At 36.4% G+C, this 27,803-nt stretch overlaps 1 protein-coding gene across 5 annotated transcripts; it reads right to left on the bottom strand.

The window, feature by feature from the left end:
* Positions 1 to 48: 48 nt before the first annotated feature.
* On the bottom strand, positions 49 to 23,385 carry LOC128863647 (protein lev-9). Of its 5 annotated transcripts, none has more exons than XM_054102899.1 (18): positions 23,124 to 23,385; positions 22,325 to 22,600; positions 22,057 to 22,236; positions 20,590 to 20,781; positions 20,337 to 20,513; positions 12,473 to 12,655; positions 11,643 to 12,373; positions 11,264 to 11,552; positions 8,686 to 9,513; positions 8,459 to 8,631; positions 8,289 to 8,396; positions 7,900 to 8,225; positions 5,686 to 5,831; positions 4,169 to 4,283; positions 1,599 to 1,717; positions 1,374 to 1,533; positions 486 to 1,195; positions 49 to 412 (listed from the first exon to the last, which is right to left on the bottom strand). In XM_054102899.1, the coding sequence occupies exons 1-18, from the start codon at positions 23,173 to 23,175 to the stop codon at positions 213 to 215; spliced, it is 4,965 nt and encodes a 1,654-aa protein (XP_053958874.1). In that variant the 5' UTR covers positions 23,176 to 23,385; the 3' UTR covers positions 49 to 212. The 5 variants fall into 5 exon arrangements, with proteins under 5 accessions (XP_053958874.1, XP_053958875.1, XP_053958876.1 ...); XM_054102900.1 differs by having other exon boundaries at positions 8,468 to 8,631; XM_054102901.1 differs by having other exon boundaries at positions 8,701 to 9,513; positions 23,124 to 23,384.
* Positions 23,386 to 27,803: the final 4,418 nt, after the last annotated feature.

Genomic DNA, 27,803 nt, shown 5'->3' with positions numbered 1-27,803 from the left:
AGCATTTCTCATGCTCAGTGATGGTGAGAAGATCACAGTACACACAATTGGATCTCTTATTTTCAAATGATTATTTTTGGTTACTTTTATTAAAACCGCTAAGCGTTTACAATTCAATCGACATTTTGTTTTTAATTTTCGCCCGGAAGGAATCGAAAAACTTTTTGTTCTGTAAGAATATATTTTTCTAGTGTTGGTATTACACTTTCTCATTAGCCCATGATATTCAGATGCTTGTTCGCTTGATCGGCTGTGACGCATGTGGGTATAGCGCTGGACCACTTTCCGTTTTTCAAACACTTAAGCACCTTTGCACCACGCAATTCAAGGCCGGCATCGCAGGTGAATGTAATACTTTCTCCTATTGCATAATAGAACTTGACCGAAGACATGCGACCGCTGATAGCAGTGCCTGTGGGGAAAAATATATGTATATGTACATAAATATATGGACTTGGATAGAAAGAAAGTTATCTAAATTATACCAGGATATGAACAGGCTTGCACACATTTAGGTAGTCCTCCGGACCAACGTCCATTGTCTTGACAAGCTATTATGGGCTGCCCTTGCATCATGTACTCTGGATTACAATTAAATTGCACAACATCTCCAGCACGATATGGAGCGGATCCTTGTGCATATCCATTTAGTGGGGCACCTGGATTATCGCATTGCACCTCCACACACGTTGGAAAGGGCGTTGCCCATTCTCCGGTGGGCAAACAAATAGCTTCAGCGGGACCGCGTAAACCATAACCTGAAGCACATGAAAATGCCGCTCTTCCACCAACCTCACGCGACAACACCGCTACTCTCGGTGAACTAATATTGTTCGGTAACGGAATATCGCCACATTCAACACTCTCGCATACTGGAAGTGGCGCACTCCAATTACCGCTAGGAAGACAAAACAGCTCTGATGCCCCAATCAAGGAATTACCATTTGCACAGGAGAGCAAAACGCGCGTACTTAATTTAGTGTCATTTGTATTTACAATAAGACCACGACGTTGTGGAATTTCTGGACAATTAATAGATTTAACGACCACTTCCACGGAGTGTTCATGTCGAGCTGGTGTTTGACAGGAATAAACTCCAGTATCTTCGTCAATTGCATTAAAAATGGTTAGTCGATATTCTAAAGTTGCATCACGACCCTCATCCGCCTCGGTGACCCAACCTTCGGAGTAATTTCTAAAAACAGGGAAACGGAATACATGCAATAAAATTTAGGGTCTGAGTTTAAAATCCATTTTAATTACTTATGCAAACATTAAGTTCTAGTTAATCCAAATCTTAGCTAAGAACAAAATTGAGTCTCAAAAAATATTTGATGAAACCCGAAATCCTTTTTCATTTAAATACAATTTACCTGAATTCATGGCTAACATTCCATTTCGGATTGCCAAATCGCCTCATCCAAAGACATTCCATATGTAAGGTTGTACCCGGGTAGACAATGAGTTTTCCATCGTTACTCTGCGCAATCGGTCCATTTTGATGTCTAAATAGTATAGTGGGTGCTTTTTCCACTATAATGCAAAACAGTTAAAATTAAAAATATGAATATGCTTTGGTATGTTTTCAATTTCCATACTAGCATAGTCATTTTCCTGATTCAATCCATGGCATGCTGGCTTATTGCCCGTCCATTCGGAATGTATGCAAGTCCTCTCATTACTGCCGACCATTGAGAACTTTCCTATGTCCACACATCTAAATATGCGTATAACAAAATGTAAAATGTAAATATTTCATTCTGCCATTTGGGCAAAAAGGCAAAACATAATTTTCTTATTATCTACTTATAAATTCAAAAACGGTGCGAATATTCAATCTTTCTGATTATAAAATAAGCAAATTGCAAGTAGTATTTCGATTTTTCGAAACTTTGGGAAGCAATAGTCTAAATTACAGTCTGTGTCAGAAGAAAAGAACCGGTTTTTTTTTGTAACTTGAAGATATATTTCGTTCTGCTTTTCGCTGCGTAATAGTCCCACTCAAGGGCTACGACGCCGGTGCTAACTATGGTTAGTGTCGTTCGAAACTTCTTCGTAAACGCAACCAAACAAAAGTGAGTGAGAAGTACGCGAAGCATTTCGAGGCGGTATTTTTATGCACGCTGCAAAAGTGATTAAAAAATCAAAAAAGTTTGTTGCGATGTGGACTCAGCGGTATAACGTGTACAAAAATGTTGATGAATTTTCCGAGTGCGGCTTGAAGCGAGTGACGACAAAAAAGCAGGATAAAGTGATCGTCCAACTTTTTAAGCGGGACCCTTCTTTGTGACTACACTAAGCACAATCAGTTCTAGCTAAAAAGGGAATAGATGTGAGTATCAATACCATCGAACGGCGACTGAAAGAGGCGAACATATCCTATCGTCCCACATCATTAAAACCACTGCTCACAGAAAAACACTTTGAGAAACAACAAAACAAGAAAATGGCGTCACAGTAATGGACTGGCCTTCTCAGTCCCCAGACGCCAACCCCATTGAAAATGTGTGGGGAACTATGAAAACGCATCTTGTCGGAAAGCCAGTCCACGATTTAAGTTCGCCAAGTTCGCAAAATCTCGTCCTCTGTCGACGAGCTACGCAAAAAAGCTGGATCAAAGCATGCTGAGAAGATGCCAGGCTATAGTCGACAACCATGGAGACTATACGACTTATTGAGTAATTGCGACTCGTAGTTTTGCACATACTTTCATGTAAAATTTTCTGAAGTGAAAACTTCTTTAGAATCGTTGGGAGTGATTTGAGACTCGATGAAACGAAAAAGCAACACTACGAAGCGTTATATGTTTATATACGTATACATATGTGTGTGGCTGCGTACTGCTGAGCCATGCTAGTATAGTGGTATTGTAGTATGTATACTACACTGCCTATTACTTGCTTTGGTGTTTAGTTCAAGCGTCATACGTATGTATGTTTGTATGTATGCTAGTACGTATGTGTGCGCGCCTGCGTATTACGGAGCCACGGTGAGCGAGAAGGCATTATGTATACCTATACTACGCTACCTAATACTTGCTTAGACCAAGCGTCCTACGAATGTTTGTGTGTATGTTAGTACGTCTGTGTAATATACGCGTTACGACGCTCATAATAGCAACCGCGTGTGCTGTATTGCGTCCGTATTTTTATATTTTCATTTTTTATTATTTACCGCAATTGCAGGCGGTGTTGCAATATACCACAATCAAAATGACGGTGCTCGTATTGTAACTCTATAGATAGATCTGAATGCACAGCAACTAGAATCACTGTCTGTTCAGCTCTCTAAAGTGGGAGAAATATGTGCATGCGAAACCAGATTGAGCAATGGAAAAACAGTTTTAATTGTGGCAATTTATATTTCACCGAATCAATCAATAAATAGCATCACGGAATTCATTCACGAAAATTTAATAAAGTATACACCAGAAGTATCGCGGATACTTAGAAAAGATTACGATAAAGTTCCAATGATTTTAAGTGGCGATTTTAACGTAAATTTTGCATTGGACACAGCGGTTCCTTTAATTGACTTTCTCAATACAACATTCAATTTAAAAATGTGTAACAATCGCACTGAATCGACAACACGATCAAAAACAACAATTGACGCGGTATTTCAAAAATATGTTGACAACATCGAAACCAAAGCATTTGTATCATATTTTAGCTATCATAAGCCACTCGTATCATTTGTTGAAATTGAAACAGACTGTGTATAAGTATTCAGGTTTGAAATGTATACCGTCGGATTATTAAAAATTTCCGGTAAAAAACTAAAATCTTTTCCGATTTTTGTCTACAGTAATAGACATGTGGGCGCGAAATTGAAGATAAAATTAATCCCAAATTATTTTACTTTGAGGAAACTTAACTGTTTTTACAAAGCAATTATCCTGGAACTACCCTTCCCTATCCGGAAATTCATTCATTTTCAAAAATACAATGATAAATGTTATTTCAGTTGAGCTAATAATGGTGGGAAGATTTCAATGGCGGCAAGTGTATGTATTACTTTTTAAGCTGACGATAGAATCGTAAAATAATAAATTAATTAATTTTCCTAAAAAAATTAGAGCTGAAGTCCGGTTCCGCCCTAAATATATTTATGTGTATGTATGTAAACGTATTCATTAAATAAGCGAATGCTTGAATTGGTTACCTACCTTGATATTATGGTGGCACCAGGAGGGAATTCAACAACATCTTCCCGAATTTCAAGATCATTATAAAAACTTACTACGTTGGGTTCATTATTCTTAAACAAACAAGTACCGTTCGCTAAAAAAAAAGTAAAGATAAAGTTATTTATTAATGCAATTGTGTGTGGATTTATGTATATTCCTACTACATTTTTATTGGATACTCTATATAAGTATTGTATATTATTGGGATACCCGTGACTTGTTGTTTTAACCAAGCGAAGCTCTTTTCAAAGAGCTTTGCAATTAATACAAATTTTATGCGATGGATTTCGAAACTTCAGTTCCGATAGATAACTTAAAAATAATACCCAATACTATTGTCGCTTCCAGTCAGCCCAAGGTAAAATAACCGTCGATTATGATTAAAAAGTTATTCAAATTACATCATTCACTACAGCATCCACTATAAGCTGCGCCCCATGATATAGGGTTATTCAATAGGTGCGCTTCAACTTTTTTCCGATAGGGAGGGCGAACGACGCAATATTTTTTATTTTTCGCATGTCATTTGTAAACTTCATTAGTATACATTTCACCATGGAACGCTACACACTTGAGCAACGGTTGCAAATCGTGCAAATTTTTTATGAAAATAATCGTTCTGTTGCTGCTACTTTAAGAGCATTACGGCCATTTTACGGTCCATTTAACAAGCCGTCCCGTTTTGGGACTATGTGAAGTCATTGGTCTACAGTAACAAGCCGGCGACGATTTGTGAGCTCAGAGCCAATATTGAACGCGAAATTGCTGGAATTTCGGCCGATTATGCAAAAGAGTGGTCGAAAATTGGGTTCAACGATTGGACTTCGTAAAACGTGCACGCGGTGGTCATGCAAAAGAAATCGAATTTCATACTTAAATGTATATGTTCAAACTCGATAATAAAAAAAAAATTAGTTAAAAAAGTCAAACCGTTTGTGTTTTATTCAAAAAAGTTCAAAAGTTGAAGCGCTCTTACTGAAAAACCCTATATATAACTCATAGCGAGATGACTATTGAACACATCTAAATAAAGCAAGATGCAATTGGCAACAAATTCATTTAAAAAAAATAACTTTCTGCGAAGTTCCGTCTGAAAATGGTATTTAGGGCGTACATTGCCCAGAGTTCAATAACACTCGTACATATAATATATTATAGATGACTGGTTTGATGAATGACACATCAATAATGTCGCTTGAACCGAAAGTAAAATAATTATTTCCGATCACTCCCAGGTCTGGAATGGTAATTAGAAAGTTTCTCTTTGCTTTTCTAAAGAGAGGACATTTCTACTACTTAACTTTTAAATCTTTCTATATATTCTTCTTCTCGACAAAGACTAGTCTAAATGTTTTGTCATTTCTTCGATTTTTTTTCATCTAGCTACGAATGATCGAATGGAGCTTCTTTGTCTAAATTGTTTTGAAAGCTATATGCTCTCTGCAAGCTTTCTTTTACATAAATTTCGTATAAGGCATTTATCATTTAATACTTACCGCAATTGTAGGAACGTCCAATCCATTGCCCATTATCACATATAATCTTCCATGTGTTTCTTTCTCCCGCAGCACTCGGTATGCAATTGAAAAATATTTCTGTGCCGCTTTCGTATACGCCTTCCACATCGGAGAGGTCAGTATTTCTAAAGAAAGATATTGGTTATACATTGGGAACACTTTTGAAATACATATGTATGTATGTATACTTGGATTAGTGCAGCCGGACAACTCCGTTAACCATGATTGTTGGAAGTATCTCAAAGATCTGACTTCTCACTGCACTACAAAGGTTGTACGGGTTCCTTGGGATGAAAGTGAATGAACCTATTTACACCTAGTAAACTTTGCACAAAATATGGACATCACTTTAACTGCTTTAAATTATTGGCTTTGTTCTGCCTTCATTGCAAACGTAATTGACTATCCATGTGGGATAACAAGGTTTAAGTAATACGTCAAAATCTACAGTTTATAAGCCTATAAGCGATGAGGCAGCCCTTGGAGAGTTCAATAAAAAAGTTTTGTCGTAGATTTAAGTAGCTGGCGATGCTTCAACGATGAGCTGTGGACCTTTTGACTAGGTCAAATTGAAGAAAGCAGCTCAAAATCATCTAAACGATTAATGTAGGCAATCAAGAAGATAAATAGGAAACTTTACAAATAAAACTTGCCCCACTTACAGTTTATGGAGAAGACGTCTTGTCATAAGAAGTAAAAGTTGTTATGCAAAGTTATAATACTCTAGCTCTCTAGGGGTAAGAATGTAAAAAAGGGAATAACGATCTTAGCTGGATTTTGTATAAACTGTAATGGGTCACACTGCAGTAGAAACAAAGTATCATTTACCAAATCTAAGAAAACTTCAGCGGCACTATGTGTACTCAAAGGGAAAGCATAAAGTCCAATCGTTTTGCTCTCGGGTTCGCTCATTGTCGTTTGGCTTCCGTTCTTAAACTGCTCGTAGTCACAGGTAAGAGACGGGCTCGAATTGATCGGCGAAATCAATGGCCTAAAATAAAGGATGATCAGATTGGAGGTACTTTTTCCAATAGGGGTTTTTGACAGATCACGCGTGACTCATTGAATCATTACATTTCATCATGGAAAGACTTACGCCTCAACAACGTTTACAAATCGTACAATTGTATTACGAAAATCGAAGCTCAGTGAAAAGTGTTCATCGCGCACTCAGGCCAGCTTATGGCATTCAGCGATGAGACCCATTTTTGGCTATTAAGCCATTAAGCAAAATTGCCATATTTGGGCTGAAGAGCAACCCGAAGCCATTCAAGAACAGCCATTACATCCATTGAAAAAAACCGTTTGGTGCGGCATATGGACTGGGGGAATCATCGGCCCATATTTCTCCAAAGACGAGGCTGGCGCCAATGTAACAGTGAATGGCGAACGCTATCGCGCCATGATAAACGACTTTTTCCTGCCGGAAATTTAAGCCCCTGATCTCCACAACAATCTCTCCAACAAGTCGGCGCTACTTGCTATACAGCCTGTGAAATAATGGATTTACTGCGTCGTCGTTTCGGTGAGAAATTTATCTCTCGTCTCGGACCAGTGGACTGGCCACCAAGATCGTGTGATATCCCACCCTTGGACTTTTATTTGTGGAGGTACATAAAGTATAAAGGCTTTGTGAATAAACCAGCTTCGATTTAGGCCAACAACGATTGGAAGCCAACATTACTAAAGTTATTCGGGAGATACCGACCGAAGTCATCCAGCGAGTCATTAAAAATTGGTGTTTACGGATGTCCGAATTAATGCGCAGTTGCGGCTAACATTTGAAAAGGTAAAATAAATGTCATGGATGGTTCTACACAAGATTTAAATCCGATACTTCTGAATTGATCACCCTTTATTTAGAGTCGGCCACTGGTAAGTAGACTAGGAGATTCGACGCTTGGTCGAAAGTATAAATGGTGGACTTGGGCCCTTGGCATACAGTCTAGACTATATTTTTTCCCCAAGAGGACAACGATGTTCCGTAAAGATCATAAAATCCATAAAAATATACTTGACGTAAACTGACAATTCTAAAATTTCCTTTCAGAAGTTCCTTAAATTTTTCCAAAAAAGTATTTAACCATGCTTGGAAACATTGTCTTGACCGTAGTTTTACAAGGTCTGTGGCAAAGCTCAATACCGAAGTAATTGATACTTCTCTTCCGTATTAAAAATGAAAGAAATATTTACTTGTAAACCAACGCGCCATCGGATATGCTGGGAGGACCACACATTTTCGACTCTTCTGTTACGTTTTCTTCCGTTGCATTAGCCACGTCTTCAGACTCCGAATTATCAAGGTTTAATGTTATTACATTATTCGATTTCGAGTTTGTATGTAGCTCAGATGGCACTTCCTCACGTGATTTGCGTTGACCCGTCTCACAGTGTATAGCTTGTGGGCTTAAGTTACCTTTATTACAGCTCATTTCAATGGGCATAACATTTGTTGAATGATCACAATGAGCAGTCACCGTGCTGCCGTGCCCTATTGTCAGACCTGGTCGATAACCACCCTTTAGATAGAATTTGATTTACTATTCATGGTAAATCCTCATAGTATTTCACAAAATCTTTACCTCATATATTATACCCGGTAGCGCTGGTAGCGTACAAGGTATGGACACACATTCTGAAAAAGCATTCACGGACCAACTGCCATGAGCGCAACGCAGTTGTGCAGACCCCTGTAAGAGCGAAAGATATTTAAGGTATACGAAATTTTTGGTATACAATTTGACATAGAGACCTTTCTTACCTGGATATTAAAACCATCATCACATTCGAGTGTTATAAATTCGTTTGACTCGATTTCTTCATATGTTGTTAGTGGTGATAGTGAGAGTTTATCGGCAAGCATTTTCGTTTGTGCTTCCACTCTATAGTACCTTCCATTTTCCACTGCCGGCACCAAACATGGTGCTGCAATGCATTTAGTTAATATAAATCAATTTGTATGAGATTAGTGTAAAGGACTTTCCTGGACATTACCTGAAAGGCACTTGGGCGTATCAGGTTTCCAAATACCGCGTATGCAACGCGCAGTCGTATTTTCGCCTTTTATGTTCAGTTTAAAACCGGCATTGCATTCTAAATGAAGCATAATGCCCACGCTATTGCGACCAGGTGCTTTACCGGGTCTCACAACAGTAACATTTGCGAACTGTTCCCAGTTCAGATCCTCACATGGACCACGTAAACGTTTTCTGCCTTCTTTGGATTCAATTGGGTCAACTGTGTCATCATCAGGTGTAAGCGGAGGCGGTGTCAATTGATTGGTACTGCTACGTTTGCGTCGTTTTCGTACAATCTGTGATTTGAGTTGTTCTATCAAATCTGTTTCGTTTTGAGTTTGCGGCGAATTTCGAAAGTCGTTAAAAAAATAACTTGCAGAATTGCCGCCGTATAAGACATTCTCATTGTGATTCGGTTTATGTGCGTTATAACGAGAATTTTGGTTGATATTAGGAAGTGGTATCTTGGCAGACACCTGATGTCCTAGTAATTCGTGTTCCTCATTCTCCAGACTTAAAAAATCATTATTCGACGTTCGCGACTTGTGCGTAGCTTTGTACCGCGTGAGTAAGTCGGGACTAGTATAGGTGTTGTACCAACGCCCATCTTGTACTTGTATCTTTTTGGCGGGATTACGAAAATCCGCCGGATTTTGCAATCTACTATAGCCTAATAAATTCTTTACATAATTTTGATATTTTTGTTTGATCTTCTGATAATACTTGGAGTATGCCTGATCAATCTCAGAAGGATTTCGTTTAATTCTAGTTCTGGGAGCGTTATTGGTATCTGAAAACAATAAGAGAAGGGCAATTTGTTCAAACATTGCATCATGAGCAATAAAGGGATTCTACTACATGCATACATATGTATAAAAAGATATATTGTATAGAGCTGAGTTTTTTTTTTTTAGTTTGTAAGATATTTGATTGTGAAAAAGTACTGTAGTATTGGATGTGCAATCATTTTTTAAAGGAGTTTTTCTTGACTTTCCGGAATATATTTAGAAAATTCAAATACAATTTTATGCCTCAAAAGTGATATTATCGCCTTCAAACTACTCCCCATCAACTGCAACGCACTTGTGCCAGAGTTTGATCCAGTACTGGAAACATTTTTGGAACTCTATTTTCGGTACAGCTATCAAAGCTGTCTTTGCTTTTTCCATTACTTCTTTTTGGCTGTTAAAACGCCTGTCCCGTAGTGGGTTTTTGACTCGATTAAACAGAAAAAATCGCTGGAAGCCATATCAGGTGAATTCGATGGCTGTTGGACTGTATTCGTTTCGTTCTTGGTCTAAAATTCACGGATAATTATGGCATTCCACGAGTTGTTTTTTCCAAAATTCTTTATTTTTTGGCGAATTTCTCCACGTAAACATCTCATAACGCCCAAATAATGTACCTTATTGACTATCTAAACTTTTGACAGAAATTCGTAGCTTACAATACCGTTGTAACCCATAAAAATAGTCAGCATAGGTTTCTTTTTTGACAGAAAACGACGTGGTTTTTTGATCTTGGTTCTTTTGGAGCTCTTCACTCACTCGCTTCATGTCTCATGTCATACTCATAAACCCACGTCTCGTAAACCCAGTAATAATGTCTCCTTTGGGATCAACTTTATAGCAAAACGGCGCAACCCCAACTAATTATTTAAACTATCCTGAATGTATTCATAAGTAATGGAAACGGATCCTGTGCCAGCTCTCTGATGGGTAATTTGCCATTGAATCCACACAAAATGTTATACAAACTCATTGTTGCAAATTCAAATCCATTCTCTCCTTGCGGTCGTTCCGAGAACTTTGATTTTATCCAAAGTATTTTCCTTTGATAGCTACGACATATTCTATATTTGAGGGAGCACCGAATCGGTCATCTCTTCAGAAGTCAATAACGACCCAATTTTTGATGCCATCAACTGAAGCGTATGTATTCTGGACCAGTCATTCTGCTTTGATCGAAACGAATGGTAGTCAGAAGGGGCGATGTCTGGGCTAAAGGGCGTATGGGGGTATGACTTCCCATGATGATACTTTAAGTACACTTATCCCTTTTTTGCTCAAGAACTTATTTTGTTTTGCTCGAAAAAGTACATTAATAAAATTTTGAAACCTTAAATACTCGTACCACACTACTTCCCATTCTCCGAAACATGCGGCCGATCATTGTCATGACGGAAAATCAATAACTTTTGCCTCATTGCCCATCCGAACGTTTTTAGTTCAATGCTCATTTTAATTTGATGAGTTCCTGTCGGCAGCGCTCCCCTTTAATGTTTAACCCAGCTTTAGTAGCTCATAATACATTACACTATTCTGCTCTCATCAAATACACAGCATTACCTTCGATCCAAGGATATTCTCTTTATGAGAATATTCGATGAACAAGGTTAGCTGCTCGTAGTACAACCGCTTAAACGTAAGTGTGATTGCTCACTATATCCTTTTTTTCATATAAAATAGTTCTTAAAAATAATTTACATATGAAAAGGTAAAAGTAAATAAAGGTAAAAGTAAATAAAGGTAAACTCTTACCAATTCCCACAGCAATCGCTTTTAATGGTTGGTGTGCGCTTTCGTTTATTATCTCATCTAGTTTTCGTCGCAAATCTCTTTTGTTGCGTAATAAGTATTGAGATCGTAGATAGCGTAATTCTAAAGATCGTCTTTTACGATTCCATCGCAGTCTCGGATGTTGCCCCAGTAAGCATTGCGGTAGCTCCAAAGGCCGCCATTTGCCGCCAACGCACGTAGCACCCGGTGGACCCACCTCTAAAACATATCCCTTGTCACAGTCGTACATTATTTGCTTGTTATTAACGATCTATAAAGAGTATATATTTTTTATGGAAACTTCAAAAAAGTATTGTGGAATTTTATATTAACTACAATTGTGTTGCTGTCGTTTGCGAACCTTTTTCACATACGGCCTGTAATCATAGAGTCCCATATTTCCAACAAGCAACACTTTTCCATTTGGAATGTAACCGGGGAATGAGCAAAACACTTCTTGGCACTGAGGAGTTTCACCAGTCCAATTGCCGAATGAGCACGTCAGCACGTATTCATTTGGATCGGTTACATCCTTACCCTCGGGGCTGATCAGTTTAAAGCCATCCTTACATTTAAATCTAGCTTTCATGCCATGTTCCGTCTTTGGGGCGAGCACCATACCATGCTTTGGTGTCCTCGGCATATTCTTACAACGGGCAGGCACACAGCGGGGTATAATACTCCAAGTTCCGTTATTACACGTCGGAGGACTCAACAATGACACCGGAAATTCATAGTTTTCGTCGCACTTCACCTCCAAAGCAGTACCATGTTTGACTTTTTCCACTCCGCTGCTCGATGTTGATGGACTTTGCGTCGTTGTTGGTGTTATAATGGTGGTGCCATTCTCATCTGTAATGATTTCAACAGGTATAACGTAACCTTGAGAAATAGCTGGTACAACACATGGTGCCAAACATTCGGGCAAGGGGTTACGCCAACGACCATCAATTTGACATACACTCGATGAATGGCCTTGTATTAACATTTCCGGCTGACATCGAAAGATTATACTAGCTCCAAGCCCAGTACCAGCTTCGATATTTTCAATCCAGCCATTATAAAGTACACCCGGGTTGCCGCAGTTAATTTCTAAAAACGGTATTATTATTTGCAAGTATGTGTTAGTGCATATGTATGTGGGGATTTATTATATATGTATTTTATTAAGTCTAATCAATTTATTTGTACCTTTGCATGTAGGAAGGGTTCCACTCCATTTCCGATCGGCACCACATCTACTACTAGTTTCTCCTACCAAGGTGTAACCGTAACGGCATTCGTAGCTTACCACAGAGTTATAGGCGGTGGTGGTATATGTAGCTTTGCCGTTGCGCGGATTTTCGGGTGTTGGACATATAACGGATGTAACCACTTGAATAAGAGATATACAGGTTGTACAATTTGTATTAGTACAATATTATTTTTTATTAATAATATTTTTTTAGCATATTTGCAAATTACAAACATGCTATTAAGTATAACTAGTATAAAGAGTTTTTCAAGAAAACCAACAACTACTATCTGACATTCTAAAATGTGGAAGTTATTTGTACTTCCTTAATTAAAACCATTGCTTCTTATTGAATTTGTAGCCTTTCAAAATATGCTTTTATATAATGCGAATCTAAAATTGCTCAGATCTAAAATATTACTGCGTAAGCAAAAATTAAGAATGTATAAAGCACTCATACGACCTGTGCTTACATACTCGTATGGCTGTGAACTATGGACGCTAAAAGCTAACGAGACAAAACAGCTAATGTGCTTTGAAAGAAGAGTGCTCCGAAAGATCTATGGTTCGCTTAGACTGGCAGATGACACCTATCGCATTAGACAAAATGCCGAACTGGAATACATAGTTAAGAAAGAAACTATAATAAGAATTATTAAGTCTTAACGACTTAGATGAGAAATGCACTAGATCTTCGCCCAATTGGAAAAAGAAAAAGGGGACGCCCGAGGAAAAGGTGACTAGAAGATGTGGAAGCTGATCTTAGAAAAATGCGCGTCCAATGTTGGAGGGAAGTGGCTGTAAATCAAGATCGATGCCAAGAAGCTGTGAAGGAAGCAATGGTTAATCAAGGACTGTGACGCTAAGAAGAAGAAGTTTTTCAAAATAATTTGATGATCTTATGATACGTTCACATATAAGTAGATTATCTACTTTTTCTACCCATACAAAAATTCTCTCCCGAAATCTAAAATTATAAAATAATCCTAGATTATTACTACACTTTTTAAATACAACTCTGTATTTTTACGAATGTAAGTTAGTTTTATAGTGCACAGAAGAACTAGAGCTGCTTGGCTACTGGCTTTAAATTACTCGGATATGGGTTCCCGGTCATAGGAACATAGAGGGTAATGAGGTGGCAGATGAGCTAGCAAGAAAAGGTTCGACATTAGACATAGCAGAGGCGGTGGAGGTGGCTACGTCTTGTAACAAAATAAAAACATCCATTGCTTCGTACTACTATGCTTTAGCCGAAAGAAGGTGAAAGCAAATAAGTACGTGTAGTACTATAAGAACAACATTTCTGTTGCTCTCGGCCGAACACATAACTGCAACCGTTACTGGTCACTGGGAAGCAGAGGATCACGCAGCCAGATTTAACCTCCCTTTCAATCCCATCTGTAGAAGATGGGAAGCGGAAGGGGTGAAAGAAAGTCTCTTCCACTATCTATGCGAATGTGCAGGTCTAGATAGAGCAAGATCTAACGAAACGGCGCTAGTCGCTAATTACGAATATTGCAACAGGAATACTCACCACTACAACAACAACAACGAATGTAAAAAGAAACGTCAAACTAAAATCTAAATAAAATGGACGCCGGAATAAAACCAGGTTTGAATACATAATTATTTTAAAATTTTCAATATTATTAATTATGCATTCATATAACAGAAAAAACGTGTGCCCATAAACGCTTTGTCCTCTTATTACTTATTATAAAATTTAATATCGAATTTCAATTAACAATTAAATTAACTATTCCTTCTCCTTTTCTTTTATTTATACCGTTAATGATTATTAAACAAACCAAGAACTCCAAAATATTCCACCAAATCAATTTGTATGACGAAAAACCTTTCAAGTATTGACAGCTGATTGTCAGTTTTGCAAGTAATCTGCCACATGTGAACGGGTAGATTAATTTTGTGTATTTATTGGTAATTACTGCATATGTGAATGTACTTTTACTTAATTACCAGCACTTCGTAACGGTAAACTTTATGAATCCACCAAAGCAAGCAAAAACAAAAATACAAAAACAAAATAAATGCTTCTCTCAGTTGTCAAGTCAGTGTTTTTATATATCTATTTTTGGTATCGTTTGCTATGATGATTTGATATACCGTTATTTCACTAAGTTGTTACACATGCGCGATATGTTGATCAAAATAGCAAATCGTAGATAAATTGTAATAAAAATGCTTGAAAAATGAAGGATAATAAATTTACCAGGTTTGCTCTTTAACTATGGTGAAAGAGAAAATTGTGAGGAGGACTTTGGCTGTCATGTCACTTGGAAGATTCAGCCGAATTCCGCACCATCATTTTAGCCATGAAAAACCTCCTTATAAAACAAAACGGTAATAATTCTTTTTGCTAAGTTTTATTCATGAAAACTTCATTCAAATCGGCGGTAAACGCAAACAAATCCAATCCTTTTTCGGAGAAGCAGCCCGAAACATGAGGGGCTTAACTGACTAATGAGCCCCTTAACTGAATGCTTTACAGTTCATTGAAGTTGCCGGTTACAAGAAGTCCACCAAGACCGACATGTGCAACAATTCGCTGAAAAGGAAGATTCATCCGTTAATTCTGAATTTGCCTTAGCCCATGAGAAGGGGGTATTTTTCCAACGAGTCATAGTGAGAAACGGTTTGTTCAATGTGCTCCGGAATTTGAGGTCTTCTGCACGTAAACGTCCTCGAATCGTGTCTTTGGATACATTAACATCACTTTTCCCTAAAATTGCTTCGGCTTCATAATTTCAGTTTTGTCACAAAAAAATCAATGATCTTCATCCATCCATTTATTTATGAACGCCTTCGACTTCTTCAAATATTTTACTGCAGAAACTCGTAACATTTTTGGAGCTTTAGGGTGTGTACATAGGAAATCGTTCTTTATACGCGGAACTCATTTTATAAAAACAACGTATGCTTTCTAAATTTATCACAAAACTAACAAATTACACAACCCGTATTGCGAAAAGGATTTAGCAACAAGAATGTAGCAATTTTTTTATAATGGAACTCTAAATTGGCTTTTTGAAGGTCACGCTTCTATTGGACAGATTGTACAAACACCCTCCAGATAATCGAAAAAAATTACCTTTTTACCAATTCACCTTTTCCAATGAATATTTTGTGACAAATAGCTTTTATAAACCAATATATATATACCTATCCATCTATTTATGGCCGTCACAGCATCTTAACTTGCTGCAGTCAATTGTAATAGTCACATTTGGCACCAATCAATTGAATAGGGCTTATGGTATCCTGAAATAATTTGCCGTTTGTCAGAAATTAACTCACACCTCTTTACCAAAGAGATAGATTTTTTTGCCGTCTGTCAGCTTGTTTGATACTAATACTCATATATGCTCATACTCGTATAATTGACGCTTACACCATTTTTGGGTGTTTGGCTGAACTCCTTCTCTTATTTGTGGCATGCGTCTGTTGTTGTTCCACAAATGGAGGAAAATACTGTTTTAAGCCCACTCCGAACGGCAGATATTGAGCAACTTTTACATGACAGAAACATACTCGAAGGTTTGCCATTGCCTGCCGAGGGGCCACCGCTATTAGGAACAACGTTTTCTATTATTTGGTGTTTCATGCACGGAGACTCGAGCCTGAGCACTGCCTGCGGGTAATTCCTCCCATGTGAACTTAAATCTAATATCGTGTGTACAAAATAGAGGAATTAACCGAGCTTTCGAAATCTTAATACAATTTTTCTGTATCGCTACCAGGCTTTGAAAAACAAATTGATATACATATTTTATTACAGGAAAAATTTGAGAAATGCATTTGAGCTCAGGAATCCCGAAAAAACTACCTCCCAAACAGAATTTCTTGGTATTTGTCAAGATAATTATTTGAAAACCTGTGTTATGTATTTAAACTTACGAAAAATTTGCAAAATATTACACTTATTCCGCAAAAATTTAAACAAATCACAATATTTGGAACCTGATATTACATGGTGGATCCATTTGGCGACGACTATGAATTTTTATAAGTGATACATGGGCAGTAATAAATTTTTTCAAACCTAGATAGCGACACCTGAAAGTTATTTTAAGGGGACAGATACCTGTAAATTTTTTTTTTTTCATAAAATGTTAATATAGTCCTTTAAGAATATGTGAAAAAAATTTTAGAACGTAAATTTAAGTATTTCTTATATTATATTATAGATCGTCAACCGTGGCGACTCTATTCTTTGCGTTCGAGCGCTAGGAGAGGTATAGTTATGTACGTTGCCGACTTTAGACGAGTTTTTCTCAAAACTATATTTTTCGAATTGGCGTACACGATAACTCGAAAATTTATTGACCGATTTCCCTAAAATTTTGCACACATCTTGTTTATGATATTACTTTCTATGTGAATTTACAAGTTGGCGGAAATTTTTCGAAAAAATTATTTTTTCGAAGCAAAAATACGAGTAGTACGAAAATTCGCCTCAAAATTCATTTTTTTTAAGTATTTTACTCCGCGAATTTTTTTTCATTTTTTTTTTAATTCATATAGAAATTATGACATTAATAAACAAAAAATTTTTTGGTTTTTTGCATTCAGTGACCGATGCTACAATGCCCGCCGATTGAGAAGCCCCGCTGTGACCTTCCTGGAAGAATTGAGTGTACATCCGCCATTTTAAATGATTAAAAAAAAAAAAATTTATATTATTTTAATGTATAATTAAACTGTATGCCAATTTAAAAAAAAATATACAATATATTGACTTCTTCATTTTAAATATATTAATTTTAATGAAAATCAGGGACGTTAACAGGTATCTGTACCTTTAAGATATTGAAATTTTCGGGAAAATATTTATTTTGTGCTGCCTTTGTTTCATGTATACTGCACACATTGACATTATCGTGTTTTTAGATTAAGGCTATTTCACTTTGTTGTAAAAAAATACATTTTCCAATTGCTATCAAAAACTAAATAAACTTTTATTTTTATTATTGGTCGTTTTAAATATTATTGTATGATTACATTATATACCATACTACGGTATATGTGGTCTAATTGGGGCATTCATCCTCTGCGAACGACTTTTTGGCTTATATCTGCTAGTTTGGTAATGCTCTTCGACACCAGATGATTTATAGTAGTTTCATTATATATCGGGTATTTTTTTAGCTACATGAGAACTCTTCATATCGGCAACTATGGTTTGGCTGCTGAGAATGGCAAACTGTGTTGACATTTCTGTTCAATAAGGTTTGGAAACTCATTACGAATCGTTTAACGCTAGAACAATTGTAAGATAAATTGAGGAAATTTACTTTAAAAACAAATAAAAAAATCTGTTCACGAAGTTCATACAACACCTGCGGAATCGCTGGTCCTTATTCCTTTCGAAATGGGAAAGAAGCTGCCATTACGCTGAAGGAGAGCTCTATCGAACCATGCTGACTGAATTTTTGTTTCCATAAATTAATCAGTTAATCATCAATGATATTTGGTTCCAACAAGAAGGCACAACTTGCCATCTTGCGCGCTTAACAATCGACCAAGACACCCTTGGCGCCATACGGGCAGATTTATTGGAAAACTCAATCAAGTAATTCGTAGCCGCGGTGGGCAATTAATTATCTACCAGATTATAATGAAAAAAAATCACTTCAGCAATATTTCTGTTTCGTGTTATCATTTAAGTTCTTAAGTTCTTAAAAAATGCTCGATACAAGTACAATTTAAAACAAAAAGACCAAAAATGTCGAAATACAGCGAGAAGGCAAAAACTATTAATCAATTAATAAAAAGCCCTGCAGTGTAAGTTACTTTAATTGGAGGCAGATAAACTTGTATCATATATCTAAATTAATTGCATCAAATTGAATTCAGTGCATATTTCCTCTTTGAACCAACAGAGTTCTGACTACAAAAAATTACTTACTTTTTCTTCCTTAATTTTTTGATATTTTACTCTTAATTTTCGTGCCTGGTGATCAAATTGCCAAACTTGTCACCGCGACGCTTCATTACTTGGCGCTTAGGTTGGATTTAAATATATATACCACTTTGATCAAAAAGTTCCCGGAACAACCAACAGGTGGCGCTCTAAGTCAACTGATTTGAGTTCTGATTTCTTTGTTAGGTTACCACATCTGTGGTTAACATTCCTACCAAAATTGTATCGCTATTGCTTGACCTTTGTAAAATTCGTGAATTCATCGAGGGTGAAAAACTTAGTGGCGGCAATCGACATCGAAAATTGATGAAAATATCAATAGAGTGAAGGAAAAATTGATCAATAACCGCAAATTAACCATCAGAGAGCTAGCAGAGTACATCATTACACGGGACGTGGGTTTATAAGTGCGACACACGATCCATCAGGCGAGTGAAATAAGACCAAGAAAGGTCCGACCAGAAAGCCAGAAGGTCAGACAGTTAATAAGGACTATTATTTCGGCGTTATGAGATGCTTACTTGAAGGAATTTCCAAAAAAAGAAAAGGAAAGGACTAGTGATTTTTACACCATGATAACGCCCCGTGCCACAGTGCCATTATTATCCCTAAATTGTTTACCAAGAACGAAACGAATACCATTCAACAGCCATCGAATTCACCAGATATGGCTCATTGTGATTTTTTCTGTTTGATTGAGTCAAAAACCCACCACGAAACACGCGTTTTAACAGCTGAAAGGAAGTAATGGAAAAATCAAAGACGGTTCTGATGGCTATACCGAAAATAGAGTTCCAGAAATGTTGCGAGTGCTGGAGCAAACGTTGGCATAAGTGCGTTGCAACTGATGGGGAGTATTTCGAAGGCAATAATAACACTTTTGAGGGACAAACTTTTATTTTGAATTTTTTGAACATATTCCGGAAACTTTTTGATCAAGGTGGTACACCCGCTTACATCATTTTTGGCTGTTTGGACGAGCTTCCCCTCCTATTTGAGGCATGCGTCGTAATGTTGTTTCGCAAATGGTTACAGTTTTAAGCCTACTCCCAACGGCAAATGTTATTTCATTGCAGCTGGGAGTGAATACCCCTATTATAAGAAAACCTATATAGTACATATTTTCTTATTTGATGTATTAATATTCATGGGAGGATTTTATACAAATCCCTCCACTAAAATACTCAAAGATACAAGCAGGAAGCAGATGGTAGGTGGTGGTAGGTGATCTCCACTTCACCTAAGCTTTGAAAAGTAGAGGAGTCAAGTGGTTAAACATTGGTTGTTGTTGAACCAAAGGTATGCAACTATTGTATATATGTTTACTAGTGTCTGTCAAATAATGTTTTTTTATCATATAAAAATGTTAAAACTATTCAAACATCACCAAAAAGTTACCGCAAATTGAAAAAGTATTAAAATAGAAAACAAGTGGAAGTTTTAGATGAATTTCTAGCCAAATGTAACTAAGAATAAAACAACTTTTTTTCGTTTATATATATGTATATATTTGCGGTAACTTTATTTGTAACATTGTGTATTGAACATTTAAACCTAACAACAATTAGAGATTGAAGAGATTTTCTGCAAGCAACAAATATTGCATTTATGTGTTTTGCTGAAAGAGTTCACAGAGACAAATTAACTATTCGATGTTTTCTTATTTTTGTTTTTGTTTTTCTTTTCTTTTTGGCTTTTTGATTGGCATTTTATAACTCTATTGACATAGTTTTTGGATTTTCTGTAACTGCTTTTATAGTGGTTTGTTTGCTACGACGGTATTATTATCATTTTTCGCTAATACAAAAAATATTTAAAAATAATAATGTTAAATTTTTAGAAAATTAAGGTAATCGCTTTATATTTATTTTACTTACAAACACATGTGGGCAGTTCCTTTGGCACCCAGGATCCATCTGACTGGCAATAGCGCTCATGTTTGCCCACCAATTCATAGTTGTTGCCACAATTGTAACTAATCTTACAACCGAAGGTGTAGCACTCGCCAGCGTGCCAGCCGTAAGCTGGATCCGGTGGTTGTCCACAAGATCTTGCTGCAAAAAATAAGTAAAAAACCGAAAAGAAATATTGGAAAAAGTCTATCGTCTTTGGTTTTAGAATAGACATTACGTTCGCATTGTATATCCGGTCCGTACCAGCTGGCCTGACCATCAATAGCAAGACATTTAGCGCGAGGAAATCCATTTGTGACGTAACCAGTGTGACAATGATATTGAACCGTAGAGTCGAGATCGAAGGTCTCCTGCTCGGGCAAGGCGGAATGGCGGGCGTGCTCTATTTGCGGTGGCTTGAGACAGTAAACTGTGGATAGAGAAGTAAATGTAAATCAATTGCTAATATTCCATATCGAAAATATAGTTTTAAAAGATTAATAAAAAAAAATAATAATATTTTATTTACATGTAACTATTTTAAACAGCTTTTACAATAATATTATTATATATTCTTGAGATGTGTGCAGGCCCTGTCTACTTCCATTTATTGTGTGCGTCTCGTTATTCTATATATGAGGGATCTTTCAGTGCAATGCCGCCTCTGAACAGAAAATGATTTTTCTAAGATCTTTCATGCAGTCGAAGGTTCGACACTGCTTACTGAGAAGCTCCCGTGGTTATAAAAAACAACAGTTTGAGTTTATGTCTGCAGTTTGAACGACCACACAACCTACTGCCTGTAGGATATGCGTTAAATATTCGGTTCGGTCGGCCCCAAGCATTACATCGTGCACTTCTGCGATATGGTAATATCAATCTCAATGTTAGTCGATCAGCATCCCCATATGTCATATTGTATAATGCTATGTTTACACATATGTAACACAAATTTGTGTTTTATGGATTTTATTGTGTTTGATTTCTCAAAGCCAGAATAATATAAACAGTTTCGATAATACCTTAACTTGCTATGCGCTTACGGAATTTCTTGTTATTATTTTTATTAGGATCGATGTAAGGTAATGGATGAGTATCATAATTTATGAAAAGTATCATTAATATCTCTTAATATGGTTTACAAAAATGATTAGCCGAAGAGAGATTTTTGAATCACAGTACTCATTTAGGATCGATGTAAACAAAGCATAAGGTTATGGATGAGACCAGAACGGCATACTGTCGTGGGCACAATACACTTACACATACTGTATTTACAGTGTCTGTAAATATATTTTATGTTACCCAGCTGAAATATCGCGTATATTTTCTGAGTTAATAAAGTTGGGTGCATCATAAATATTTTTTTATGTACGGTGATATTATTGCTAGTTATTGACATATGTATGACGTATCCTATTGTCATAAGAAAAGACGGTTAGATAATTCCTAGTAATGTGTGCTATTTAACAAGAGCATTATTCGTTTCGATTTTCATGATTTACTTCAGAAGTTGGATCACTGTTTGGGCTAGTATTTGTCTCATGGTTTGGCACTCCTCAGATTTAATCATATAGCATTGATTTAGTCAGCTTGGGACCCAAAGATTCTTCTAAATCGCATAATATTTACTGTAAACAACTACTTGCCCACTTTGGATCCTCTTTGTGGGCAAATTAACAATTTAAAAATGTTTGTCACTTACTATTTTGCTTGCAAGCTGGTTCGGCTCCCGCCCAATTTCCATCCGCTTGACAGAGACGACTTTGTAGTCCGACAACATGATAACCATGGGGGCATGAATACGTGGCACGCGCTCCGAAATGCCTGCCTGCAACGGATACCTGGCCTAGTGAAGGTTGCGCCAACTCAGGGCATTCTCTATCTGTAGGAATAACATTTTTTTTTTTCAATACATACATACACACTTCATAAATATTTTTACTTTTTCGTAGCAATTCGGCGGTGCTCACCTGGCTTGATACAGGACATTCCACATACACCGTCACATAGGCACTTTTTCTTTTTACTTTTACAATCCTCATCCGAGGAGCATTTTCTTAAACATTTTTGCCCAAGAAGTGTTGCCTGCTCTTCATCTCTGGGACATTCAGTGGATGGTGAATTTCTAGGATTCTTGTATACTCGTCCATCATCATCAACCTCAGACGAGTCATCATCTTCATCCCAATCTTCATCTTCGTCATCTTGAGGAACCTCTGTTTGCGTTTGTGTTGGTACGGAAATAACTGGAAAATGAGAGCAAAATTAATAAATTGTACAAAAATAAGAAAATGGTATGAAAATTTAGTGACAAAAGGGAATACGCTAGAATCGATAAATTATATTTTCCTTTAAATTAGAGAAAAATTCGTTACAGCACGTATACACACGCACACATGCGTAAATGTATTTGTACATATACATACATACATACATATGCACATGAGCCTAAGCTAGCCTCTTTAAGGCTAAATTCTTTGTTTTCATAAAAAATTTTTTCCAAGATTCAAAATGTAAACTTTGACCTACATACACACGAACACATTCCCTATAATATGCAGATGCAGCTTAAATTTTAGTGATGAAGGGCGACCATTGTATAGAGTATTTACTGACTTGCGCACAACAAATTCGTGCTTATATAATAAGAATATATTTTTTGGACCACATCTTATTAAACAAAATTAGCCCAATTAATAAAAGTATTATTAGTTTGCCTTTTAATCATTACATCGACGATTGCAATTATTTTATAGCTCAAAGATGTACCTTTATATATGAGAACTGTCACCACCAAGAAATTGACCAGCAGTTTATTCATAATTACGTTTTAAATTTTTGTTATAGACTTTTCAATGTACATTAATTTCAAATGTGAATCAACTTTTCCTTTTAAATGTATTCAAATAACTATTTTAACGCTTTTTAAATCAATGAATTTTTTAAATTGTATTTTAATAACTTCATCGATTGAATTGACTTGTGATTCTGTTGATGCTGAAACTTAAACTACACACCACGTAAGTACACATTAAAATGAGAGTAGAGAAGATGACAGTCTGCTTGGTTGACAGAAGATGTCAGACAGAAGCTGTAAACTTTTTTTAAATCTCAACTTTGTATCGTAAATTATTATTTTATGTTTTGTGGGTGAGAAATGACACGAGAATGCCACACTTTATTTGAATTTTTCGGAAATACTACTCCTTTTCCAACAGTTCTTCAGAAAGCGTGAATTGTAGTTCGATTGCGTAAAATACGATGGGACTAAAAAAAGTTCGGTAAGTCGATGGCATTTGAAACCTTTTTAATTTTTATTTTCTTGAAAAAAAATGTATTTCAATTTTAATTATATTTATGTTTCAAGAAAATAAAAATGAAAAATTATAAAATGCCATTAGTTTTGTTATAGTCTTACGATCTTTCATTTAAAATTTCAGAAAAATCGCAGAGCGAGAAAACGTAAAATAATTAATGCAATGTCAGCAGAAGTTCCGCCAGCGACGCAACAGGAAATTCGTTACTCAATACTTAACGGCTTTCAACGTCAACTCCTGCCTGTGGAAATTTTCAATGCGTTCTAAACTGCATATAAAACGGAAACTCCATTTCTTTATTTATTTATTTATTCATTTAATAATCAAAAACAGACTATGAAAAACAGATTAATTATTAAATTACTAAAAACGAAATAATTCAATCAAAAATAAATTAAACTTATAATTTACTTATTATTAAGATTTCATTTAATTTACAGAGAAAGAATATTAGATAATACTTAGTATTTAGTTCAACAATTAATTTAATAATAATTTGAAGTGGTTCTTTGTAGAAGAAAAATCTAGGCCAATATGGTTTGAAAGCGAATTAAATTTTCTCATAGTTCCAGAAAGTATGATTTCATACGCTTCGCTGAGAAATATTGAAATTAATTTTCTCGAGTAGCGATGTGGAGGCAATCACCCCTCTTATCAAATCAAGAACGAAAGTGAGGTGTATACCTTTTTTGGGGGCTTGGCCGAGCTCCTCCTCTTATTTGTGGCATGCGTCTTAATGTTGTTTCACATATGGAGGGGCCTACAGTTTTTCAGCCGACGGCAAATATGGCAGAAATACATTCGGAGGCTTTCCATTGTCTGCCGAGGGGCGACCGCTAATAGAAAAAACTCTTCGAACCTACATCTTCCGTATGGTACGGTGGCCGCCGTAGGGGAGAATAGTCCTTCTAATGTTTAGTGCTTTTAGATTAATGTGTAAGCACCGACTTTTATAGGATGGAATTAAATAAAAAAAATAAATAATTGGCGCGTACACTTCTGTTAGGTGTTTGGCCGAGCTCCTCCTCCTATTTGTGGTGTGCGTCTTGATGTTGTTCCACAAATGGAGGGACCTACAGTTTCAAGCCGACTCCGAACGGCAGATATTTTTATGAGGAGCTTTTTCATGGCAGAAATACACTCGGAGGTTTGCCATTGCCTGCCGAGGGGCGACCGCTATTAGAAATATGTTTTTATTAATTTTGCTTTCACCGAGATTCGAACCAACGACCTCTCTGTGAGTTCCGAATGGTAATCACGCACCAACGCATTCGGCACGGCGGTCGCTAGGATGGAATTGGATCAGTGAAATTCAAAGAACGCAAAACATAACGCACAAAATCTTTCTGGACACGTTCAAACATGCTAATATGACAAGCATATCATGGTCTCCGAATAAAGATGGTGTACTCCAGCTTCGAACGCACAAAGTCCGAATTAAAAGCAAGTGCAGAACACGATTTTCCAAAGTCTTAAGATTATTTGTAAGTAGTATCAAATATTCCACCCTGAACATTTTCCTGTGGAGGACGAGCCTGCAGAAGGACGACCAAAATCCTCGACCAACAAGATAAATTTAGCTCTGGTGTAGCGAAAAATTGGCGGAGACCCACGGTAATGATATGAAATGGAATGTGTTAAATACTATGGAAGTAGCACGAGCATTACATAATGATTTGCAATATACAAAGAAATCTGCTGGATGGGTCCAAAGAATTTTGAATGATTTAAAAACCGGAAACCAAACAGCAGTAGATGGTATGGAGACCGAAAGGAGCAAAACCATTTGTGAAAGCCGGACAGCAAAAGTGATGATTTGGGTTTACTTCGCCAAATGGTATACTGAAATGATTTCTGGTTATTTCCAAAAATAAAATAAAAATTGGTAGGAATAGTCTTTGGTAGCAATAAAGGGGTAATACTTGCGGTTAATACTGAACTTAAGAAGTTGCAAAAACGCGTACTTTGAGTACTGTTTTTAACAGTGAATTTATAGATTAAAAAAATGAATTGGCATTAATGGTGCTTACATAATGGTGGAGAAGATAAAAAATAATGAAGATTAAAAAAAAAAATGTAAAACAAAAATGCATCCTTTTTTCAATTCAATTTACTGAATTTTTGTTAGTCCCCTCGTATAGTTGAGAAAGTGTCGGAAGGTGTTGTAAAATGTAAGTATAAGTAATTCAAAATAGCCAAATGTATTTCAGAGAGCATTAAATACACTTGAGAATAGTAAACCGGATTTCAGAATAGAGCTGTTACAGAATGCAGTAATTTTTGGCTAGATTATTTATTTTATTCAAGTCGCAAGTGATTATAATAATTCTTTTTTTCCTTGAATATAACTAAAAATGGTGTCTATGTTTTTTTTTTTATTTATGCTGCATATATATTTAATTTTTTTATAATTCCTTGTTAGTCATTTGATTTCAGTTATTCGATTGCAATTCCAAAATGTTAGTCATTCGCAGTCTTTTGTATTCTTGTATGGTACTACTGGAGTTTTAATTCAATTTGGTTGTGTACTGAATTATATTACATTGTTTATTTATTTATTTGTTGTACGCAAATTGGACACAACAATAAACTATAAAGGTTCTTACTGACTTGAACCTGGATTATACTTAGAGTAAAATTTGTTGTGGCCGTCGTAGCCGAGTGGTTTTGCATAATTGCATAAATTGCATAATTCGTACTGAAGCTCTTGATATAAAATAGATAATAAGAACGCAGAGTCCTGGTTGGAATAAGAAACTAAAAAGCAACGGATTGCTAGTAATGAGGGGTCATTATCATGCCCAACCCAAAAACGGAGAGAGAATAGTCATTCTGTGTTCAAGGGACTATAGGCTAATTAAAAGGATACGGGATTTATAGGGAGGGCTCATCCACATGTACGATTATATTAATTGCAAATTTACCATGAGGTCTCCAAATAAATGTACAAGGTGAAGTCCAAAATAAATAAGACTGGCGTCATAAAAATGTTTTTGCACCATCTTTTACATCCCTAGCTGACTTCCAGTTAAAGCTTGGCGACGTTCGGTTTAGTGGAAGCGAAGTTATTGCGTCTCAAGTGTCAGTGTGTTTGTGTCATTGGTAAAAAATTGAGTTTCGAACAAAGAGCTAATACCAAATTTTCTTTTAAAATCGGTAAACCGTTTATCGAAACATTTGAATTTATGAAAAAAGTTTATGGCGATGATTGTCTATCTCGTGCCACTCATGAAGGTTTACACGTTTCACAGATGGTTGTGAGGATATAAATGAGAATAACGGGCCGCCCAAAATAAGTAATCACCGAAAACTCCATCGAAATTGTTCATAAATTTATCAAAAATAAACCGAAATCATCGTTGAAATTCATGGGATCGGAGTTGAATATCTCCAAAATATCGATTTATTGCATTTTAACTCATCATTTAGGCTTACGAAAGGTCTGTGCACGTTCATGTTCATTCCGCAAAAGTTAAATGAGGACCAAAAATTGCTCAGAATTCAACACCTCATTAAAGAGGCGAAAAAATAACTTCCTTTACAACATTGTAACGGGTGATGAAACGTTGTACTTCCTACATAACCTGAAACTAAGCGTCAAAGTGCCAAATGGAAGACTCCAGACGAGCCACCACCCAAAAAATCTCGTATGGAGAAGTGAAAAATCAAGTCGATGCTCATTTGTTTTTACAATTCCAGGGGAATTCTCCACAAGAAGTTCGAGCCAACGGGCCAAACCTTCAATGCAATTTTCTATCTTGGCATTTTGAAGCGTTTGTTGCATCGCATTTGTCATATTCGCCCTGAATACCGTGAAGAAGGAAGCTGACGCTTATTGCATGATAATGGTACACTCTTGTGACTGATTTTTTTACTAGAAATCGAATTTTAACCATCAATCACTCACCGTATTCGTCTGATATGGCTCCCTGTGAGTTTTACCTTCCGAATAGGAATTCTACCATCTAAAAGGCTTGTACCGACATCCTTAAGGACATTCGGTTCAATGACCTGAAACACTCTTTCGAAAATCTTTTAGATCGCGCTAACGGGGTATCGAGGCCAGAGGGGACTATTTTGAATAAATAAACTCGAAGTTATTAGAATAAAGCTTCTGTCTATTCTATTTTAG

Source organism: Anastrepha ludens, chromosome 5, assembly GCF_028408465.1.
Source record: "Anastrepha ludens isolate Willacy chromosome 5, idAnaLude1.1, whole genome shotgun sequence".
NCBI classification, from domain to species: Eukaryota; Metazoa; Arthropoda; class Insecta; order Diptera; family Tephritidae; genus Anastrepha; species Anastrepha ludens.
The sequence above is the reverse complement of the archived record's forward strand: the minus strand, read 5'-3'. Positions and strand labels throughout refer to the sequence as shown.

What these genes read in the sequence shown, in the direction of transcription:
- LOC128863647 (XM_054102899.1), bottom strand. Translation starts at nt 23,175, where the DNA reads ATGAATAAACTGCTGGTCAATTTCTTGGTGGTGACAGTTCTCATATAT. An exon ending in AACCCTTCCTACATGCAAAG is followed by an intron (nt 12,374 to 12,472) that starts GTACAAATAAAT and finishes TACCGTTTTTAG; the next exon opens with AAATTAACTGCGGCAACCCG. An exon ending in GGTGCCACCATAATATCAAG is followed by an intron (nt 1,718 to 4,168) that starts GTAGGTAACCAA and finishes ACGCATATTTAG; the next exon opens with ATGTGTGGACATAGGAAAGT.